General features: G+C 41.6%; 2 protein-coding genes across 2 annotated transcripts in view; both read right to left on the bottom strand.

The window, feature by feature from the left end:
* MCM10 (minichromosome maintenance 10 replication initiation factor) overlaps nucleotides 1-7,793 on the bottom strand; it is a 47,970-nt gene extending 40,177 nt beyond the window's left edge. Inside the window, exons 1-5 of the mRNA XM_035021632.1 lie at nucleotides 7,710-7,793; nucleotides 4,388-4,729; nucleotides 3,508-3,609; nucleotides 3,233-3,370; nucleotides 1,137-1,311 (exon numbers count right to left, since the gene is read on the bottom strand). Of these exons, the coding sequence (XP_034877523.1) occupies nucleotides 1,137-1,311; nucleotides 3,233-3,370; nucleotides 3,508-3,609; nucleotides 4,388-4,729; nucleotides 7,710-7,716 (764 nt within the window). The 5' untranslated portion in view covers nucleotides 7,717-7,793. The remainder of the gene's footprint in view (nucleotides 1-1,136; nucleotides 1,312-3,232; nucleotides 3,371-3,507; nucleotides 3,610-4,387; nucleotides 4,730-7,709) is intronic.
* A 3,523-nt stretch (nucleotides 7,794-11,316) lies between these two features.
* The window catches only part of OPTN (optineurin), a 54,949-nt gene continuing 45,602 nt past the window's right edge, over nucleotides 11,317-20,663 (bottom strand). The window contains exon 15 of the mRNA XM_035021637.1: nucleotides 11,317-13,188. The gene's annotated coding sequence lies outside the window, so the exon portion shown is untranslated. The remainder of the gene's footprint in view (nucleotides 13,189-20,663) is intronic.

Here is a 20,663-nt window from a genome sequence, read left to right on the forward strand (position 1 = left end):
ACAATACACTTTGACAGCTACGTTCTCCCCCTGCTCAATACATAATCTAAGACCTTAGCAGTTTTAGTTTAGATTGACAAGGGTTAGATGCTCTAAAGGGACTGCACTTAGCTACTCAGAGGGACTGTACGAAAAGCAACGTGGTCTCAGAGTAAGGATCCCTGCTCTGACTGGGGCTTTGACAGAATAAGAGAGATACAATGGAGTAGTGGTATGGAGCACAGAAGATTTAGAAGGCTTTTAACTGAACTGATCCTAGGAGGTATGCCTATTTTAACCGAGTATCTTAATTTCCCCACAGTTGTAACTGAAGCAAAGGACATAAATTTGCCTTAAAAGCTGAGGAGGAAAAAGAGCACAGGTACTTTTCCTAACATTAGTTATAAGAAGGGGGCGCCTGGGTGGCTCAGTTGGTTAAGCAACTGCCTTCGGCTCAGGTTATGATCCTGGAGTCCCTGGATCGAGTCCTGCATTGGGCTCCTTGCTTGGCAAGGAGCCTGCTTCTCCCTCTAACCCTCCCCCCTCTCATGTACTCTTTCTCTCTCTCATTCTCGCTCTCTCAAATAAATAAATAAATCTTTAAAAACAAAACATTAGTTATAAGAAGATACTACTATCCTGGTTAAACTGCATATACCTTCATGGATTTAGAAATAGTCTCTATCACTGTTTCTGATTAAATATACTATTATTTAGGGGCGCCTGGGTGGCTCAGTCGTTGAGCGTCTGCCTTCAGCTCAGGTCATGGTCCCAGGGTCCTGGGATCGAGCACCGCATCGGGCTCCCCGCTCAGCGGGAAGCCTGCTTCTCCCTCTCCCACTCCCCCTGCTTGTGTTCCCTCTCTCGCTGTAAAATAAATAAAATCTTTAAAAAAATATATATATATATATATACTATTATTTATTTGTCCATTTCCTTTTTTTAAATTATGTTTTAGTAAACAAGAAAAAAGCTTCTTTAAACATTTCACATGCAAACTGTACTGAATGCTATGGCTCGTCTTACTGCCAAATTCAAGAGCTGGTGGTGTTAAGTGGATTTGCTGTACAAACACATTATTTCTAGAAGGCTCAATCCCTGAGAAGGAGGACAGGTGGGCCATGAGAACAGAGTGAGAGACCTTTACACTTACTGACCTGAGCCTCAGGCCCGAGAAGGCTTCCAAGGAAACCACTGTCTGAGCCGGTTCCGCAGAACTCCTGGGGGTCCCTGCGCTCTGATCTCTGGCCAACCCACTAGGTTTGTTTCCAGGAGTAGTTCGGAGTGGTTGGGAAGGTGTATTTGTCATCCTCAAAGATGAGCTTTGGGGCTCTAGAAAATTAACACAAAAGTTAAGTGAAAGGAAAAAAATCACACTGATCCTTACAAAATTTGTTTTTATAGAATAGTTTCTTTTTAAATCAACATATGCAATAACCAAATCTTGAGAACGAAGGAAGCCCACGAGACCACTTCCGTACTACCCTCCAAACCTTTTCAGTGTAGCCCGAAAGAACTTCCTGTGACAACGGAAAGGTTATACGCCGATGTTGTCTGATATGGTGGCCACCAGCCACATTTGGCCACCGAGCACTTAAAATGGATTAGTGTTTCCAAAGGAAAGAATGTCTAATTTTATTTAATCTAATTTAAACTTAAAGAGCCACATGTAGCAGGTGGCAGCTGTATTACAGTGCTGCTCTCAAACACAGTTCCCTGTGCAATGACATTTACGGAGTATTCCCCATACACAGAGCGCTGTGGTAGACTCCACAAGGGAGTAAGAGCCCTCCTTCAGGGATCAAGGATTAGTGATTTGTGTGCAGATCAACTTCTACCTGAAGAAAACCCAAAGTCAACTCCCCTTTCTTTGTTTGTTTCTGGTTTCATCTCATCCCATTCCACTCCATTTCATTTTATTTGTGGTGGTGGTGGTGGTAGGGAACTAGGGGGACCAGGGTATTCTACCATCTTGCTTGCATTAAATATCCTCAGTGTGGTTAGTTTTCTTACTTTCGAAGTGTTTGATAATGTTCCTGAAGGTCAGAAAACTTGGATATTTTCCTTAATATAGATCACTTTCTCTGAAATAACATTGCGCTGTTTACCCTCAAAGAGACTTTGGGTCACTAGTGGCTCCCAAGCTAGGGGTTAGGACAAACCTAGAACTTTAGAATCTCTAGAAAGCCTGCTCATGCCTCACCCTTCAAAACTAAACTTTGGGGGCACCTGGGTGGCTCAGTCGTTAAGCGTCTGCCTTCAGCTCAGGTCATGATCCCAGGGCCCTGGGATCGAGCCCCACATCGGGCTCCCTGCTCCGCGGGAGGCCTGCTTCTCCCTCTCCCACTCCCCCTGCATGTGTTCCCTCTCTCGCTGTGTCTCTCTCTGTCAAATAAATAAAATCTTAAAAAAAAACCCAAAAAACAAAAAACTAAACTTTGAACACTACCTAATGAAATACCTTAGTAATGTCAAAGGTCCTAAAGGGAAGGATGCCATTCATAAGTGGATACATGGAATATATAATTTATGTCAAATGTAAACATGGAGAGGCTGTTATTCTTTGCTATTGTGTTGTATGCCACTGTTATTCAAATGGGCCTTTTTGAACATCAGTGGTCAATAATATGCTGCTTACTCTGAGTAACCAAACCATTTTGTCTTAGATATTCCAAAGAATTATTATCATGTGCAAACTGAGGCAGTGCAACAAAATCAATACATATGGCTCATATATTTTTTTCATTTTAACTGTGTGCTTACATGTGGGCTGAACTAGAACTATATTTGAGTATATACATCTCTACTCCGGGCAAAGAAGTCTTTTCTAAAGAATGGACCCTCTGCTTTAATACAACCTGGCTTCAAATAAAACTTGGCCACTTTAAAAGGAATCTGTGCCTTGAACCCAGAGGCCCAGCAGTAATCTCTGGATTGCATGAGAACTCAATCCCGTGGTTACTTTACACTTACTACAATTCAAGTCAACTATAAGACTATAGAGCTTAAAAAAATTCAATTCATTGTTTTAGTAAATACAGCTACTCTGTATCTAAGGATTTTCAAGGCACTCTGAGATGTAGAGAAAGATTACAAAATATAGCATATGGCTCTCATTCCCAACACTTACTTTTCTCAAAGGGCAGATAAGATGAACCCCTGGCCCTCCCCAGCAGACAGATATGATAGTGCCAAAGTGAATTTTAAATAGAACAAGAGTAGTGAAAAACCAGGGAGGCCTTGAGTACTACACCTGCAGGTGAAACCTTTGGTGTCCGAGCCACCCGCTTGGTTTTTGGTGGAATAGGGATATCAAGCTCTGCAGAAAAGCATGTCGACTCCTGAATTCTCTGAACTTTCTTCTCTTTAAGAGGGGGGCGTGGAGACTTCTCTATTAAAAGAAAAAGAAATAAACAAAATTTAGAAAGGGGCTCAAAGATAATTTTACCAGCAGCTGGATGCAGAAATAATGCTATAATTTCTTAATAATGGAACTGCATACTATTGCTAGAATTACAGTCTGATTACCAGATTTAGGCAGAAGGGATGGACTTGTAGGCTGCTTAATTGTTGCCATTTTTAGCTGCTCTTGTAAGGATTTCATCTGCTCTTGCAACTTCTTTAATTCATCTAGGAAAGAAAAATATATTGATTTAAGATCCACAGCAGAAGAAATATTATACATGATAAAAATGCTGGAATTATTTTTGGTGTCCACACCCCACCCTGAAACCCTGAGACCCACAATATAATCATATACTGAGAGCTATCATTAACTTTTGCACTTCAAAGAGGTCCCTCAGAGAAATAAACTTTGTATTTTCAGTAATCAAGCCTCTAATATCTAAACTAGTTATGAACTGGTACTACTGACAAATATCAGATATATATCCCCAGTTAACAAGTTTTTAGGTGTCAGGGAATGATTATTATCTCATAAACTGAATACCATAATTAATACAATAAATGCTGACTCCTCTATTAGAAGAAACAGCCAACCACTGAATTTGATTAGAATTTCAAAATATGTAAGGCAATGTCACAAATAAAAGGGCACTCCTCAAAGCTTCTGTTCAGAAATGGTCTCCTGCCCAAACAGAATGAGGAGAAGGCTACAGTGCTGCCCCTGGCTCCAAATGCATATAAATCTCTAAGTAAGATTTTTCTGTAACAGGCAGAAAAGATGGTGGAGCCATTCTGGGAAGGACCAATTACAGCTGGCTGACACTGGGACAGGGGGCCTCTGCATGCTGAAATGCTGGCCCTAAATGTCTCATCTACTAATGCCCACCCTTTTTTTTTGGCCAAGTCATTTATCTCCATCCTGACTCAGCAACTATTTTGATGAAAACTGTCAGATCCATCCATTCTATCTTGAAGAAATTAGAAAAGCAAGTAGTTAGGGCACCTTGCAACTCTTGATTAGTTTTCCCCTGATTGGGACCAGGCGCAGGGAAGAAGCTATTTTTAGGTGATTGCTGCGTGGGAACTTCTTCTTCATCTGTTAAGTCCCCCATATCTCCAAAAAGGGTGGCCAAATTTTCCTTTCCGTCTTCAGTCTCTCCCAGTTCTCCATCAGCAGCCTCCTCTGAATAAGATTCACCGTCACCATCTGCATCAAAGAGCTCGTCATATGCGTCAGGTTCACCATCCTCCAGGGTCAAGGGGTGACTCTCTTCTGGACTACAATCCAAGGCGGACTCATTCTCCTCCAGTAGTGCAGTCAGCAGAGACAAATCATCTTCCTCCCCTGGGAAGAAAGAAGAAGGATAGAAAGTAAACCTACGAGGGCGCCTGGGTGGCTCAGTTGGTTAAGCAACTGCCTTCAGCTCAGGTCATGATCCTGGAGTCCCGGGATCGGGCTCCCTGCTCAACAGGGAGTCTGCTTCTCCCTCTGACCCTCCCCCCTCTCATGCTCTCTCTCTCTCTCTCAAATAAATAAATAAAATCTTTAAAAAAAAAAGAAAGTAAACCTACCTGAGAAAAACCAACAATGACAAGCAGAGTGAATTAAAACATTCACCATTAATAAGGCAATTGAAATGACTCTGCTAATTCACCATTTTGCCTGGTAAAACTGTTGTTCTTGGTCCCTCTTTCCTCTTTCCAGGTGCTTAGAGTGCACTGGGCTAAGGAGGAAGGGGCTAGTATCTGCTTAGTGAACCTAGTGGGCCATGCATGGGGCTGCATCTTTTTACCTGTGCTACTTCAGCTGATGAGCAACTGCCTGTATGCTGACTTCCAAGAAACCCAACCCATAAAGGGAATAATCCAAAAACACACTAAACCTACATTTAGGCTCTTTTTAATTGTTTGAGGGAAAAAAATTTCAAGTGTAGAAAAGGTACAAAGAATTACATAAAATGTACTTATATTTCATCACCCAGAATTAGCCATTTATCATGTTTGCTTCTTGCCTTTATGTTAGATAACTTAAAAAAAAGTTTATTAAGTTCATTGTGCCAAATCTTAGCTCAATTCCTTCCACTGCCTCCATGCCCCATTGCAATAAGTATCATAATTTTGGTATATCATTCTAGTCTATTTTTCATTCAACATTGCATGTATGATTGACCTAAATCAAAACATATAGTTCTAGTTTACTTCTTTCAGTTGCTAGAAGGCATTCCATAGTAAGACTATCACATTTTATTAACCCATATTTTTAATCCAATAAAGGACATATGGGCTATATCCAATTCTTTCCCACCACAAACTATGCAGCAACCACGAATGCGTCTTGCAATATGTGTTTCCTGGAAATACCTATCAGAAGTGGAATTGCTGGACTGTTGGGTATGCACATTTTCCAACTTTCCCAGATACTGCCAAACTGCTCCCAAAGTGGTTATACCCTCACTTGCATTGCACGCAAGTACCATTTCTTCTTACTCCTCACCAATATCTGATATGTCGCTTAAAATTTCTTGCTAGTCTGATGGATAATTTTAAAAGGCATCTCATTGTTCTGATTTGCATTTCCAGCATTCTCATAAGGCAAAGAATTGCTTATGTTTATTGGCCCTTTGGATTTCTTCTTTCTTGATTTGTTTATTTTCTGTGCCCATTTTTTTCTATTTGGGCATAATCCTTTATAAATCTGAGCCATTTTAAAGCAAAGACATTAAGGATATTTCATGTACCCCCTTCAACTCAAAGATAAGGGCTGAAGTCCAGAGAGGTCAAAGGCCTGTTCAGGACCATATGGTGAAAGAGGTCAGCGAGGGAGTCTGGCTTAGGATGGAGATCTCCAGATCCAATATTCTTTCCACCACTCTGCACTCTTAGCAGATGGAAAACAGCCAGTAGCCAAACTCATGGCCTAGAATCTGATAAAAGGGTCTAAATCTTAAAGTCAGAGGTTGCATAATAATTTGTCTGAATTGCTTAGTCAACAAACACTACAAAACTGCAGGATGCAGCAAGAGAGAAGAGGCAATCTGGCTCCCTGTGCTCTGGGTGAGACTGCCACGTTCCCTCAAGAGAGCCAAGAGGCCCTCCCCTGTCTTATTCCCAGCTGTGGATGGAAGAGAGCACACCCCAAGAAGAGGCCTCGGCTCACACCACTGGGAGCCCCAGGGGACAAATGTGGCCAAGTGGCTCCATCCCTTCCTTGAACCCAGTTTCTTTCATGAGAGCACCAGGTCTAATCCTGTGATACCTCCCATCCTGGTTTAACTCAGTCACCACTGAAAATCCTGTCTTCTCCATGTTATGCCAACCCAATCTCCCTGCTTCATCACTCCATTTATACACTGGATCTTCTTCCTCTCAGCTCCTCAAGGACTTAAGTCTGTAAGCACCAGCTCTCTTCCCCACATCACTCATTATATTCCCTGTCTTCTGGAGCATTTCTCTCAGCATACAAATTCATTCTAGTGTCTTCCAACGTACCAACTACCTAATATTTTCCTACTTGTTACTATCTTGCTCTCTGTACTAGAACTGAAGCAGGAATATTGTTCAACCATGTATCCCTAGCACCAGTAAATGCTCTGATTTCGTCTATACCGGACCAAATTGTTAACACCGTGCCAATCAAATGAATGTTTATTAGATACAATATCTTAGAGAACACATACCATTCACCACTTACTTTCATAACTGTCTCCTAGCAAATATTTATACTTTATATTACATTAATCGCCCTGAAGGTAATTTGATGATTTTCGGAAACAGGACACTATTAATTTACCAAAGGTACAATCAACGTCACATGTTATTATAGTGTGAAGAGTTTCAACATTTGGTTCTACTTTTTTGAAAAGGGCAGGGTATAAAATTAGAAAGGACTATAAGAGTTTAACCCAGAGCTAGACTAAAACCATTTCAACAGACTTCAATATTAATCGTGAACTCTGAAGTCAAACTTCAGGGGTTCAAATCCCTGCTCTGGAAGTCTCACCTGTGACAAATTACTAAACATCTGTCTTCCACTCTAAAAAATACAGTTGCTCAGAGGACTAAGGCAGTTAATATAAGTAGGGACCTTAGAACAGTGCTTGGCACATTGTAAGTACATGCCAACTATCATTATTATGAAAGACAATCACTGCTGCCAGGAGATACAATCCCACCTGATTAAAACAAGTAACATTCACTGACTGAAGTGAGATCGTCTCTGAACCACTCAGACAATACTTGAGGGAGGGGTAATACCTATTTTCACTATTTTGCAAGTAGAATAAATGGACACAAGGGTGGTTTTGCATAAAACAAAGAGAACTTACCATCCATGCTGTCAAGGGAACAGTTGTGATCAAGAACTTCCAAGAATCAGGTACCCAGGAGATGGCAGTAATGTCGAATCTTGGCTACGCTATGAAATGAACATGGGAAAAGTCACCCTTGATTGTTCCCTCTCTCACATTGCATATGTAACAAATCTAGGATCACACAAATCCTATGGGCTTGAAGCTCAGAATTCATCCAGAATCTGACCACTTCTCATCCCCACCTACCAACACCATCTCCCTTTATCCTGACTCCAAACTATGGTTATAGAAACTCGGTTGAGGTATAGATTACATGGATGGGAGAGACTGTGAACAAGTATTATTGAGGATGGCCTAAATATTAGGGCTATTATCCCATTTTATTTACTGTGAGACATGTGCTGGCTTCCTTATTCATAGCAGTCTAGTGTGTGGTTCTACTCAGTTGCAGCCTTAGTCACATCAGTATTTTGATTCAATACTACTCAGCAAAACTCAAAAGAGTTGGCAGAACTAAGTAGGGTAAATTCGTATTATTCCATGCACTTTCCTTTTTTCATTTAATTGATTTATTTAAAAAGATTTTATTTATTTGAGAGAGAGTGCGCATAAGCCAGGGGGAGGGGACCGGCAGAGGGAGAAGGAGAAGCACGATCCCCGCTGAGCGGTCTCCAAAAAAAGGCTCCATCCCAGGACCCTGAGATCAATGACCTGAGCCCAAGGCAGATGCTTAACCGACTGAGCGACCCAGGTGCCCCCATTTAAAATTGATTTTAATAACTGCAAGAAAAAAGTATAAATTTTCCTACACTATTATTTAACAAATATGAGCTTTATAGCTAACCTTGGTATGTCTGTCAAGTATCAATTATGATGCTTTCTTTTTATTTATTCAACAAATATTTTCATGGAACTACCGTGTGCACCACACTGTGTTGTCTCCTGGGTAACCTGCTGGATTGTAAGCTTCCTGAGGGTTAGGCAACTGTTGTATTCATCTCTATAACCAACCACCTTTCCCTGCCCCAAAGCTGTGTACTCTACCTCACTCTCACATTCAGTATCACCCAACAATTGCTACTGGGTCTGTCTCCAAAATATTGCTCAGTCTTTTGCCTGAACGACTGCATGAGCGCCTGGTATTGGTCTCTTTGATGTCTTCGTTATACAGCAGCCACTGTAATCTTTTCTTTCCTTAATAATCTTCTAGGAATGTAAATCAGATCGTGGTATTCCCTTAATAAAAAGTCTTTAATGGGGGCACCTGGGTGGCTCAGTCGGTGAAGCGTCTGCCTTGGCTCAGGTCATGATCTCGGGGTCCTGGGATGGAGCCCCATGTGGGGCTCCCTGCTCAGTGGGGAGTCTGCTTTTCCCTCTCCCGCTCTCAATCTCTCAAATAAATAAATAAAATCTTAAAAAAAAAACCCTCTTTAGTGATTTTTCATTGCTTGAGCTAAATTTAAAAGTCTATGAGGAAATGGGTACTGTCTCCCTTGCCTACTTCTCCTCAGTCAGACTAGCCTGCCTTCAACTTCCGGAACACACCGAGTGCTCTCAGGCCTCAGGCTCTTTAGAAAGCGCTCCCCTAGCTCCTTCTCACCCTTCGGGCTCCTCGTAGGCATCGATTTTTCTGAGCCTTCCAGACCACCCTACCTAGTGGCCCCGTTGGATCCCTCTCACACCTCATCCTTTTCGCGACTTTACTGCACTTTCCACTGTGGTGCCCTTGTTTGTTACGTTACTCTCCTTAGAGTCTACTCTTCATGAGGGCACAAATAATTCATAAATAATTTAGGTTTGGAGGCCTGCACATGGCACACATTCAATGATTAGCAAATCATGAACTTAAAAAAAAAAACGAACGAACAAATAAAAGTCTACACGGCACGCGGGCATCTTAAAAGGCTCCTTTAGGGGGCGCCTGGGTGGCTCAGATGGTTAAGCGTCTGCCTTCTGCTCAGGTCATGATCCCAGGGTCCTGGGATCGAGCCCCACATCGGGCTCTGTGCTCAGCAGGGAGCCTGCTTCTCCCTCTGCCTCTCTCTCTCTCTCTGTCTCTCATGAATAAATAAATAAAATCTTTAAAAAAAAAAAAGGCTCCTTTAGGGAAAAAACCAAACCCGGCCCCTTAAGTTGAGAGGACCGCCCGACGCCTGGCACCTCCCCGGTGCATCTGAGAGGCGCCCCTACCTTTCAGCCGCTCCTCACCCGGCGCCCACCTGGCCGCTCGGACACCGCGCTCGCCCTGTCTCGCCCGCCTGACTTCCACGGGCTCCGCGCCTCTCGCTCTCGAAGCTCTCCAAACTCTCCCGCAGACCTTCGTGGCAGCCCCTCTCCCCTGCCGCCGGAAGGCCACCCACATACCCAGACCCCGGCCTCTTACACTACTCCGAACTCGTTCCCGTCCTACAGCCAGACCCGCCAAAATTCCAACTTGATTCCACCCCCCCTGACGCCAGACGCACGCCGGCTTAAGGCCGCGCTGATTGGCTACGTCGCGAAAGGCCGACCTTGCGTAGAGCAATCTGATTGGCCCACGTAACGGGGCGCCCTCCCTGTTGGGGGCAAGGAAACTTCCGGTCGGTGAAGCCTTGGGCTCCTCTAGACAGAATAAAGTGTTCTGGCGCCTCCCAGCGCGGGGAAGTTTGGGTCGTCCTGTAGGGTATTTTTACAGAAGGTCGGAATTCCTGACACTCTGGGACTGTGTCATCCAATCCTTCTGAGCCTCATTTTCTTTCTATGAGGTGGAAGGGTAACGCCTGAGGCCAAGAAGCCTGCGCATACACACTTAAACAGGGAGCACATTCCAGACGTTTCTCCTGCCCTCACAAATGTCCTGTGGTTGGATTGATCCTTGAGAGGTCTAAATCAGCTGGTTGATTATTTCACAACCTCTTGTGTTCAACTGAGATGACTGGACTCAAAAACAAAAATCTGGTTCACCTTTAATTCTGTATGACCTTGGGGAACTAACTTATGCCCTTGGGGTTCTGCATCCCCATCTGTAAAATGAGCCTTGAAGTCTAGACATTCTTTGACGCAGTAGAAACCATTTCTTTACAGAAGAATTTGTGGTGTATAGACTTGGAGAATTGTAACTGGTGTCAGACTAACTTGTTAGGGAGCCATATTTTTCACAGGATATTTTTTTAGTAAAATTCAGACTTTTTTTTTAGGTATTTACATGCTAAAAAGGGTGCTTGTACATAATTCTGAGAACTGCCCTAAGTGCAGGATTATATTTAGCTTCTACAGAATTTAAAAGAATTCAAAGGATTTTTGGTGGAGCAAGTGATGATTTTTTAATTAACTTTTTAAATTAAAATTTTAGTCAGTTAACATACAGTGCAATATTGGTTTCTGGAGTAAAACTCAGTGATTCATCACTTACATACAACACCCAGTGCTCATCATAACAAGTGCCCTCCTTAATGCCCATCCCCCATCTAGACCATCCCCCAACCACCTCCCTCCATCAACCCTCATTTGTCCTCTGTCCTTAAGAGTCTCTTAGGTTTGTTTCTCCCTCTCCTTTTTTTTCTTTTCCCCCTTCCCTTATGTTCATCTGTCTTCTTTCTTAAATTCCACATATCAATGAGATCATATAGTATTTGTCTTTCTCTGACTTTCAAATAACCATTTTAAGTCTTTTTTTATCCCTCTCTCACAGGCTCTATTCAGGCCCTGCATCCCCCCCGCTAATTATTTCATGTAAGATTGTATCTCTATCCATTGTGTTTGCCTTCATTTTCAGAAAAACTAAAATCAGCTTCATGTTGATGAAAATAAACAGTCTGGATACCATCTACATTGATTTTTTTTTCTGTGTCCTAATGAAATATTAATGCTCCTTATTATCTGAAATTATTATATTGACCCAGGAATGGGAATAATACCCCTTTTGAGAACTGCTAGTGTTGAAAAATTCACAGTAATGGAGGAACTATTGTAATCAAATTGAAGAAAATTAAATGCGTCACTACATCTAATTATAAAGGTTCATCAAAGACTTATTGGCTATGTAGACATTCCTGGACCAATCTGATTTGTTTTCCAAGGTTCTTTTCGTCAACTTGACTTTCCAGGTCCACTTGGCACCCAAATCCATGCAAGAAGTAGAAAACTGTACTGATGTAAGCTCTCAAACTTTCCTCCAGTGAGCGATCGAGAAATTATTGTTAGAATGAGTACAGTGGTGATTTTGAGAAAGAATTAGGAGAGTAGATTCAGGACCCACCGATGGAAGGGAGGGAGGTAGGAAACACAGAAAGGAGTTTAGGGTGTTTTTTGAGGCAATGCACCGAAGTCAGGAAACACAGAATATGTTTAGGGTAGAAGACAGACTTGGTTTCAGCTTTCAGAATGAGATACTTAGGATTTAGAAAAGCTTCATCTCCAGATCTGAGATTCAGAGGAGAGGTCTGCACTGCAATGATTCTGATCTTTTTGCCATGGAGTGATCACTGACCCCTTTGAGAACAGAACGAAAATGGGTTTTTCTCCCCCAAGAAAAATGTACCCTCATACACTCAAGATTTTGTATACCTTCTGAGGGGATTCACATATTTTCCCGAAGACACTCTTCAAATTAAGAGCCTCTGGTGTAGAAGGCCAGAACCCGAGGCATGTGAGCCAGTGACAGAAGCTAACAGGAGAAGCCGGAGTGGTTAGGAAAGCAGTCCCACGCTTAGCCCTAGATCTGGGCCTGATCTTCACATGGCCTTATGCTGGTCTTCATCTAGCTGTGTCCCTCACCGCAGGGTGAAGTGTCCCGGAGCTAAGGGATGCACTCATCCAAATCCTGGGCAATGCCTTGTAGCCAAAGCTCTCGTCCTGGGGCTTTTTTTTACCCTATGGCTCTGGGTCTGCTTTGAGGCCTGGCAAGTCCTCTTCCCTTGGTTGTCCTTCGAGGGCAGATCCCTCTGCCGAAGAGGTGGCTATTTGGTAGTGGGTGGGTTGCGGGTAGAATGGGAGTTAAAGGGAGCTTGAATAGCAGGCAGCGGTGTCCCCACACTTGGAGAAAGGCTGCCAAGTGCTACACAGAACTGAGTCCAGGTGAGAAGAGAAGGAGGGTTTGCAGGGCTGGAGCCATGTTTCTGTGTGAAACTCCAAGGAGACTATGAGCTTTATCTCTAAACTTTAAAACTTTACACATAGGATCTTTGTTTGTATTCTGGCCCCAGAGTTTTCCGGTGTAAGGGGTGGGCCTGCAGGAAAGAGATGGCCTAGGATGCCAAGGAAGGAGAGTGTTAAGAAGGAAATGGCAAATGTCAATGTGATATAGCAGGGCTTCTCCAAGTCTGGTCGCTGGGGCAGCAGGTGCAGCAGCCCCTGGGAACTTGTGAGAAACCAAATGCTCACGCCCCACACCAGACCTGCTGAATCAGAAACTGAGGTTGGGAGCCAACATTCCGTGTTCAGCCTTGTGATCGCTGCATCTTTCTACAGCAGTGGTTCTAAAACTTTAGAGGGCACCAGAGTCACGGGAGGGCCTCTAAAACAGATCACAAAACAAGAAAGGGAGAAGTGAGTGGGCTCCAGCCTCCTTCCCCCAAATGCCACTGGGCCCTAGGGCTCAGTACCTCCCTCATCACCCCTGCTAGAGGTGCTCATTCTCCATGTCCGCGTCCACTGCCCCCCCCAATCTTACAGATCTCTTGCATCTCCTGAGCTCACCCCCTTCACTACATCCTCACTTTTGTGACCCTCCTTGACCTCTGGGCACCTCTATCCTTTTTACTTCTAATTGATCTATATCTGATCTCACTTATTCCAATCCATTTCTCTTATTGCTCCCGATTATGACAAAATCTTGGCCTGGATTTTCCCTGAACAAAATTTGTCAATGGCTCCTCTGTTCCTGTAATCCCAAACTTCTTGCCACTCAAGAACTTGACTTACAGATTTGAGTCCTGCCTACTTTTCCACGAACCTCAGCTCTTCTCTTTCCCCATGGAATCAGCCTTTCTTCCAGTCACAGCTGAGCTGGGATTTTCCTCTTCCGAAATATTCCGGGCTCTGGCATGCCTCAGAGCCTTTGCACATGCAGACCCCTCTGCTTAAAGAGCCTCAACCACTGGATCACCTCCTTTGTGAAGCCCCTCTGACCCTTCAGACTAAGCAGTTCACCAAGTATGGTGCTTCGCAGAACTCGAGACTGGGAGGGCACACGGAACTTTCACACTGCATCCTGGTCGTGGGTGTCTTCTGCTTCTCACTGTGGTGTCCTCATCTGGAGGCAAGGGAACTACTCTTGTTCATCTATCTCTTCTATGTCTTCCCTCCTGCTACTGGTGGCTGGCACACAATAAATGTTCCAGAAAGAAAAAAAACCCGAATAGAGTATTTGCTCCTTAGCAAGTCCTTTAGCATCTGGGGGCTCAGTTTTCTTCCTCTGGAAAGTGCTGATATCAGCAGGATGTGGATTAGAGGCTATTTTAGAAGGGCTCAAAGGAGAATTTCCAGGACATTTTCACACACCAGTTATCAGCCATAATCTCTTCCTGCCTCAGGTGCACACGGTGTTGGACAAAGATGTGGTCCATATTCTAGGAACTTACAGTCCAATTTGGGAGATGGGACATATACATAAAATATAAATAACATAAGGTGACAACCAATGGGCACCAATCTTGCTGGGGAGGAGGGAACAAACAGATGAGGTAGAACATTGAAAGACCGTATGGAAGATGAACACCAGGCCAAGAATTATATTCTGTAAGCAGTGAAAGGGTTTGAGCAGATTGGGGAGGAAGATCGGTGTGAAGAGGAAGGGAGCGGCTAAGTGCTTAGACTCAAATTAATTAAGACTGCGTGGTTATTAACTGCCGGCCACATGCTAACTGTGCAACCTTGGGTCAAGTACTTAACCTCTCAGTGCCTCCACTCACTCATCTGCAAGACAGGGCTAGTGATAGTTATTTCATAGGGCATTGTGAGGATTAATGAGAAAAACTTGAAAATACGCATAGTGTGCCCAGCACAGGTCAGGGTAAGTGTGTATTAACTTCTATTCTTGCTACTTTTGTAAAGTGTTGCTTAGGGACTGTGAGCTAACGAAGACAGGTGCCCCGGAACTGAACATACCAGAAACTGGAGGCACAGAAGCCCAGTTAAAGATCGTGACAGTTTCAGATTGCCAGAGTTCAAGGGAAGGGACCCATGAAAGGCATTATGAAGGAAACCTTGTCTGCTTTGGTCACTGGCTGAAGAAAGTAACTTCTGGCAGGAAAAGGAGAGGACGAGGGCCAGGCTGGCCACACCTGGGCGCCTGGCAGAAGTGCAGAAATGGACTGGAGTGTCCAGGAGGAGCTTGCTGTGGACAGGGGGGAGATGGCAAGTTCAGTCTGAGGCGAAGGTGCGGATTTCAGCAGGTACTTTTAGCTACGTGACCAAAGCCAGGGGGATGTGGCAGGCCTTCACGTGCAGGTCTGCGGGGAGGTTTAGTGAGTATACTTGCATTCTCCAAAGCAGAGACTGTAGAAGCAGAATACTCTTCAGTATGTCTACCTGGTTAATGCACCAGATGATTACATCACTTCCTGCATCTTTGGGCCTGACAGGCAATGCTATTCAAAATCAGAAAATCAGACCAGTTTCCAAAGCTCCTCCACCACCATCTCCTCCCTGTAGATGTCTGTTTACATCTGCATTCGTATCTTCCTTGCTCAATGTGCAGAACTCTCTCAGGTCTTATCCCAAACTTGAGTTTGTCTGACTGGACAAAGATCCTGCACTGAGAAAAATGTTATCCTTGCTCAGAGGCAACCCTCTACCTAGAAAAAGAGGGAAATCCCACCTCCTTGATTTTGCTAACAGAATATTGTCTCTGTTGTGCAAATAAGTCTATTGCTTTTCAATCAACCTAGAAGTTACTTTAAACAATGGGGTATGTTCCTCCATCTACTTACCTCAACTGATGTTTTCCAAAGGGAAGCCAATAAAACCACCAGCCTTGCTGGTTTTAATTAATTCGTAAGACTGTTCAACACATTTCTTCCTTGGTTTTGCTGGGTTTATAGCCCAGCAAATAATAATAAAACATAATACACATATATGTAAAATAAATTTTACCCATAATTATGGCTCTGTGTATTTAAAAACCAAAACTGCTACACAAATCTATCAACTTATGAGAGTTTCTGAATGAATACTTTTTGTATATTTCCCATCTTTGCAAGTACTTAGCTAGAAAAAATAACAAATTACTCACTGATGACTAACATTTTTTGCAACAAGAGTACATAATGTTATTTTAGTAATTTTTAAAATGATGAAATCTGTAAATCGAAGGATTCGAAAGACTAAAATTATTTCTACTTTTTATTTGCTTCTCAGAGCAAAGCAGTTTTGGTATCTTTCATTGTTCCACTAAGACATTTGAATGTTGGTTCATAGACTTGATTCCTGTTATACTGAAAAGCTGCAACTAGCTCTTGTATCAACTTTCCTCCATTGAATTAATGATGGCATAATAAATTAATTTCATTAAAGCGATTCTAAGTTAGCCCTTTCTTTCATTATGGGTCAAATGGAAGTGTAAGCCAATCTTCACAAGAATTATGATTTTATGACACACACAACACATTTTATGTTCATTTTAAATAATCTTGTGGTTCAATTTTTTTTCATTTTTAAGAAAATAATGGACTTCATTTTTTAACTTTTTTATTGTTTTTAAAAAAGATTTTATTTATTTATTTGAGAGAGCAAAAGCGAGAGAGAGAGATCACAGAGGGAGAAAGCAGACTCACTGCTGAGCGGAGAGCCCGATGCAGGGCTCAGTCCTAGGACCCTGGGATCATGACCTGAGCCAAAGGCAGATGCTTAACCAACTGAGCCACCCAGGTGCCCCGAACTTTATTTTTTAGAACAGTTTTAGGATTACAGAAAAATTGAGTGCAAGGAATAAAGTTCCCATAAAGCTCCTTCCACACACAGTTTCTTCTATTATTAACAACTTACACTAGTATGGGACATTTGTTATAATGGATGAGCCAATATTGATACATTTTTTGATACATTATTTTTAACTGAAGTCCACAGTTTACATTAGGATTCACTCTTATGTTTTATATTCAATGGATTTTGACAAATGTAGCCACCATCACAGTATCATGCAGAACAGTTTCACTGCCCTAAAAATCCTCTGTGCTCTCACCTATTCATCCCTCCCTTCACCTAACCCCTGGCAATCAATGATCTTGTCTCCATATACTGACTTTTCCAGAGTGTCATACAGTTCAAATCATACAGCATATAGGCTTTTCAGAGGGGCTTCTTTCACTTAGCCATATGCATTTAAAGTTCCTCCATGTCTTTTTGCAGTTTGATAGCTTATTTCCTTTTAGCGCTGAATCATATTCCATTGTATGGATGTACCACAGTTGGTTTATGCATTTGCCTATTGATGGACATCTTGGTTGCTTCCAAGTTTGGGCAATTATGAATAAAGCTACTGTAAACATTCATGCGCAGGTTTTGTGCGGACATAGTTTTCAATTCATTTGGGTAGATACAAAGGATTGCACACTTAATTTTGCAAGAAACCACTGGACTGTCTTCCAAACTACCATTCTGCATTTCCACCAGCAATGAATGAAAGTTTCTAGTATCTCACATCCTCCTCAGCTTTGGTGCTGTCAGTGTTTTGGATTTTAGCCATTTTAACAAGTGTGTGGTGATATCTCATTGTTTAAATTTGCAATTCCCTAATAACATGTTGTTGAGCATCTTTTAAAATGTGTTTATTTACCAAGTGTACATCTTCTTTGGTGAGGTATCTATTATCTTTTGTCCATTTTTAAAGTGAGTTGCTTTCTTGTTGCTGAGTTTTAAGAATTCTTTGTATATTTTGAGACCAGTCCTTCCTTCATTAGATAATGGGTTTTGTAAAGATTTACTCCCACTCTGTGGCTTGAGTTTTATTTTCGTGAAAGGTATAAGGCCTGTGTCTAGATTCATTTTTTTTACATGTGGATATCCACTGTTTGTTCCAGCATCACTTATTAAAAATACTATCCTTTCTCCATTGAATTGCCTTTTCTCCTTTATCAAAGACCAGTTGACTACCTGGGTCTATTTGTGGGCTCTCTGTTCTGCTCCACTGATTTATTTATCTATTTGTCCATTCTTTCACCAATACCACAATCTTGATTCCCGTAGCTTGAGAGTAAGTCTTGTAGGCAGGTAGTGTCTCTCCTCCAACTTTGTTCTTCTCCTTCAATATTATGTTGGCTATTCTGGGTCTTTTGGGTCTCCATATAAACTGTTAGAATCACTTTGTCAATAACCACAAAATAACTTCTTGGGATTGTATTGACTCTGTAGATCAAGTTGGGAAAAACCAAAATCTTGACAATACTGAGTCTCCCTATATATGAACATGAAATATCACTTCATTTATTTATATTTAGTTCTATGATTTCTTTCATCAGATCTTATGTTTTATTAGATTCATACCTAAGTATTTAATTTTTTGGTACTAATGTGTTATTGTGTTTTTAAAGTTTAACCATTCATTGCTGGTATACTGATATTGGTAATTTGTGTCTTCTATTTCCTTAACCCAGCTAGAGGTTTATCAATTTTGTTGATCATTTCAAAGAACCAGCTTTCAGTTTCATTTATTTTCTCTATTAATTTCCTGATTTGAATTTCACTGATTTGTGTTCTAATTTTTATTATTTATTTTCTTCTGCTTATTTTGTGTTTTATTTGCCATTCCTTTTCTAGTTTCTTAAAGAGGAAGCTTCAATTACCGATTTTACATCTTTCATTCAATGCTATACACTTCTTGCTAAAGCATGGCTTCCACTTCAGCCCACAAACTTTGTGTTATATTTTCATTTCATTTAGTTTAAAATTTATTTAAATCTCTCTTGAGAATTCTTCTTTAGCCCATGTATTACTTACAAGTGTGTTAAATCTCCAAATGTTTTTTTGAGGGTTTCCAGGTATCTTTCTGTTTTTGATTTCTAGTTCAATTCCATTGTGGTATAAGAGCATACTGTGTATGGCTTATCTTTTTTTAAATTTGGTAAGGTGTTTTTTTATGGCTCAGAATGTGTTCTATCATGGTGAATGTTCTCCATGAACTTGAGAAAAATGTGTACTCTGCTATATTTAGAATATGAAGTATTCTATAGATATCAATTAGATCTTATTGATAGTGTTATACAGTTCAACTATGTCCTTACTAATTTTTTTGACTACTGGGTCTGTTAATTACTGATAAATTTTGAATTTTCTACCTGTATTAGTGGATTCATCTATTTTTCCTGCAATTCTATCCGTTTTTGCCATATGCATGTTGATGCTCTCTTGTTAGGTGCATATGCATTTAGGACTGTTATCTTTCTTGGATAATTGACCCTTTCATCATTCTGTAATGTCCCTTTTTATCCCTGACAATTCTTGCTTTGAAGTCTTCTTTAAATCAATTTGGTTACTCTAGCTTTCTTTCTTTCTTTCTTTTTTTTTTTTTAAAGATTTTATTTATTTATTTGACAGAGAGAGAGATAGCGAGAGCAGGAACACAAGCAAGGGGAGTGAGAGAGGGAGAAGCAGGCTTCCCGCTGAGGAGGGAGCCCGATGTGGGGCTCGATCCCAGGACCCTGGGATCATGACCTGAGCCGAAGGCAGACGCTTAATGACTGAGCCACCCAGGCGCCCCTCTAGCTTTCTTTTAATTAGTGTTAGCTTGCTGTTTCTTTCTCCATCTCTTTATATTTAAAGTGGGTTTCTTATAGACTGCATATAGGTTTTTAAATATTTTACTCCCTTCTTCCTGCTTGCATGATTTCTGAAGAGAGGTCTGATATATTTCTTATCCTTGCTCCTCTACACGTAAGATTTTTTTCTTTCTGGCTTCTTTCAAGATTTTCTCTTTGCCCTTGATTTTCTGCAGTTTGAATACAATATACCTAGGTGAAGATTTTTTGATATTTAATCTGCTTGGTGATCTCTGACCTTCCTGATCTGTAGTTTGGTGTCTGTCATTACTTTTTAAAAATTTTCAGCCATAATTACTTAACAATCTCTTTCTTTTCATGCTGATATTCTCATTGCACGTATATTACATTTAAAAAAATTGTCCCAGTTCTTGGATATTCTGTTTTCATTCTTTTTTCTCTCTGCATTTCAGTTTTAGGAGTTCCTATTGACATTGCTTCAAGCACAGAGATTCTTTCCTTGGCCATGTTCAGTCTTTTCATGAGCCCATGAAAGGCATTCTTCATTTCTGTTACAGTGTCTCTGATTTCTAGTATTTCCTTTTGATTTTTTTCTTATAGAGTTTCCATCTGTCTGCTTATATTACCCCCCGTTTCCTGCATGTTGTCACCTTTCCCATTAGAGCCCTTAGGATACTAACCATAGTTGTTTTAAATTTCCAGTCTTATATTTATCACACCTGATGCCTGCTCTATCTTTTCAAACTGTGTTTTTTTTTTTTAATATGCAGTATAATTTCTTGTTGAAAAATGGAAATGATGTAGCAGGTAAAAGGAACTGAGGTAAATAGTGTGAGGTTTTATGTTTACCTGGCTACGAGTTGGACTATGTTTATTGTCTGCTGCAGCTGTAGGTGTCACAGGCTAAAATCTCCTCTGGTGTCCTTGTTTTGTCTCCCCTTGTTGTCTTTGGGATTCCCTATATACCTCTTCCTTAATAAACCCAAAGATGAGCATTTCTTCCAGTTGTAAGCCCATTATTTTTTTTTCTTCCAAAGATTTTATTTATTTATTTGAGAGAGAGAGAATGAGACAGAGAGCATGAGAGGGGGAGGATCAGAGGGAGAAGCAGACTCCCCACTGAGCAGGGAGCCCGATGCGGGACTCGATCCCGGGACTCCAGGATCATGACCTGAGCCGAAGGCAGTCGCTTAACCAACTGAGCCACCCAGGCGCCCTGTAAGCCCATTATTATATGGGCACCTTGTTGATGTGGTGGTGAAGTAGGTGTGGGGGA

The sequence above is a fragment of the Mirounga leonina genome, unplaced genomic scaffold, assembly GCF_011800145.1.
Source record: "Mirounga leonina isolate KUSES-001 unplaced genomic scaffold, KU_Mleo_1.0 Mir_175, whole genome shotgun sequence".
In the NCBI taxonomy this organism is placed as follows: domain Eukaryota; kingdom Metazoa; phylum Chordata; class Mammalia; order Carnivora; family Phocidae; genus Mirounga; species Mirounga leonina.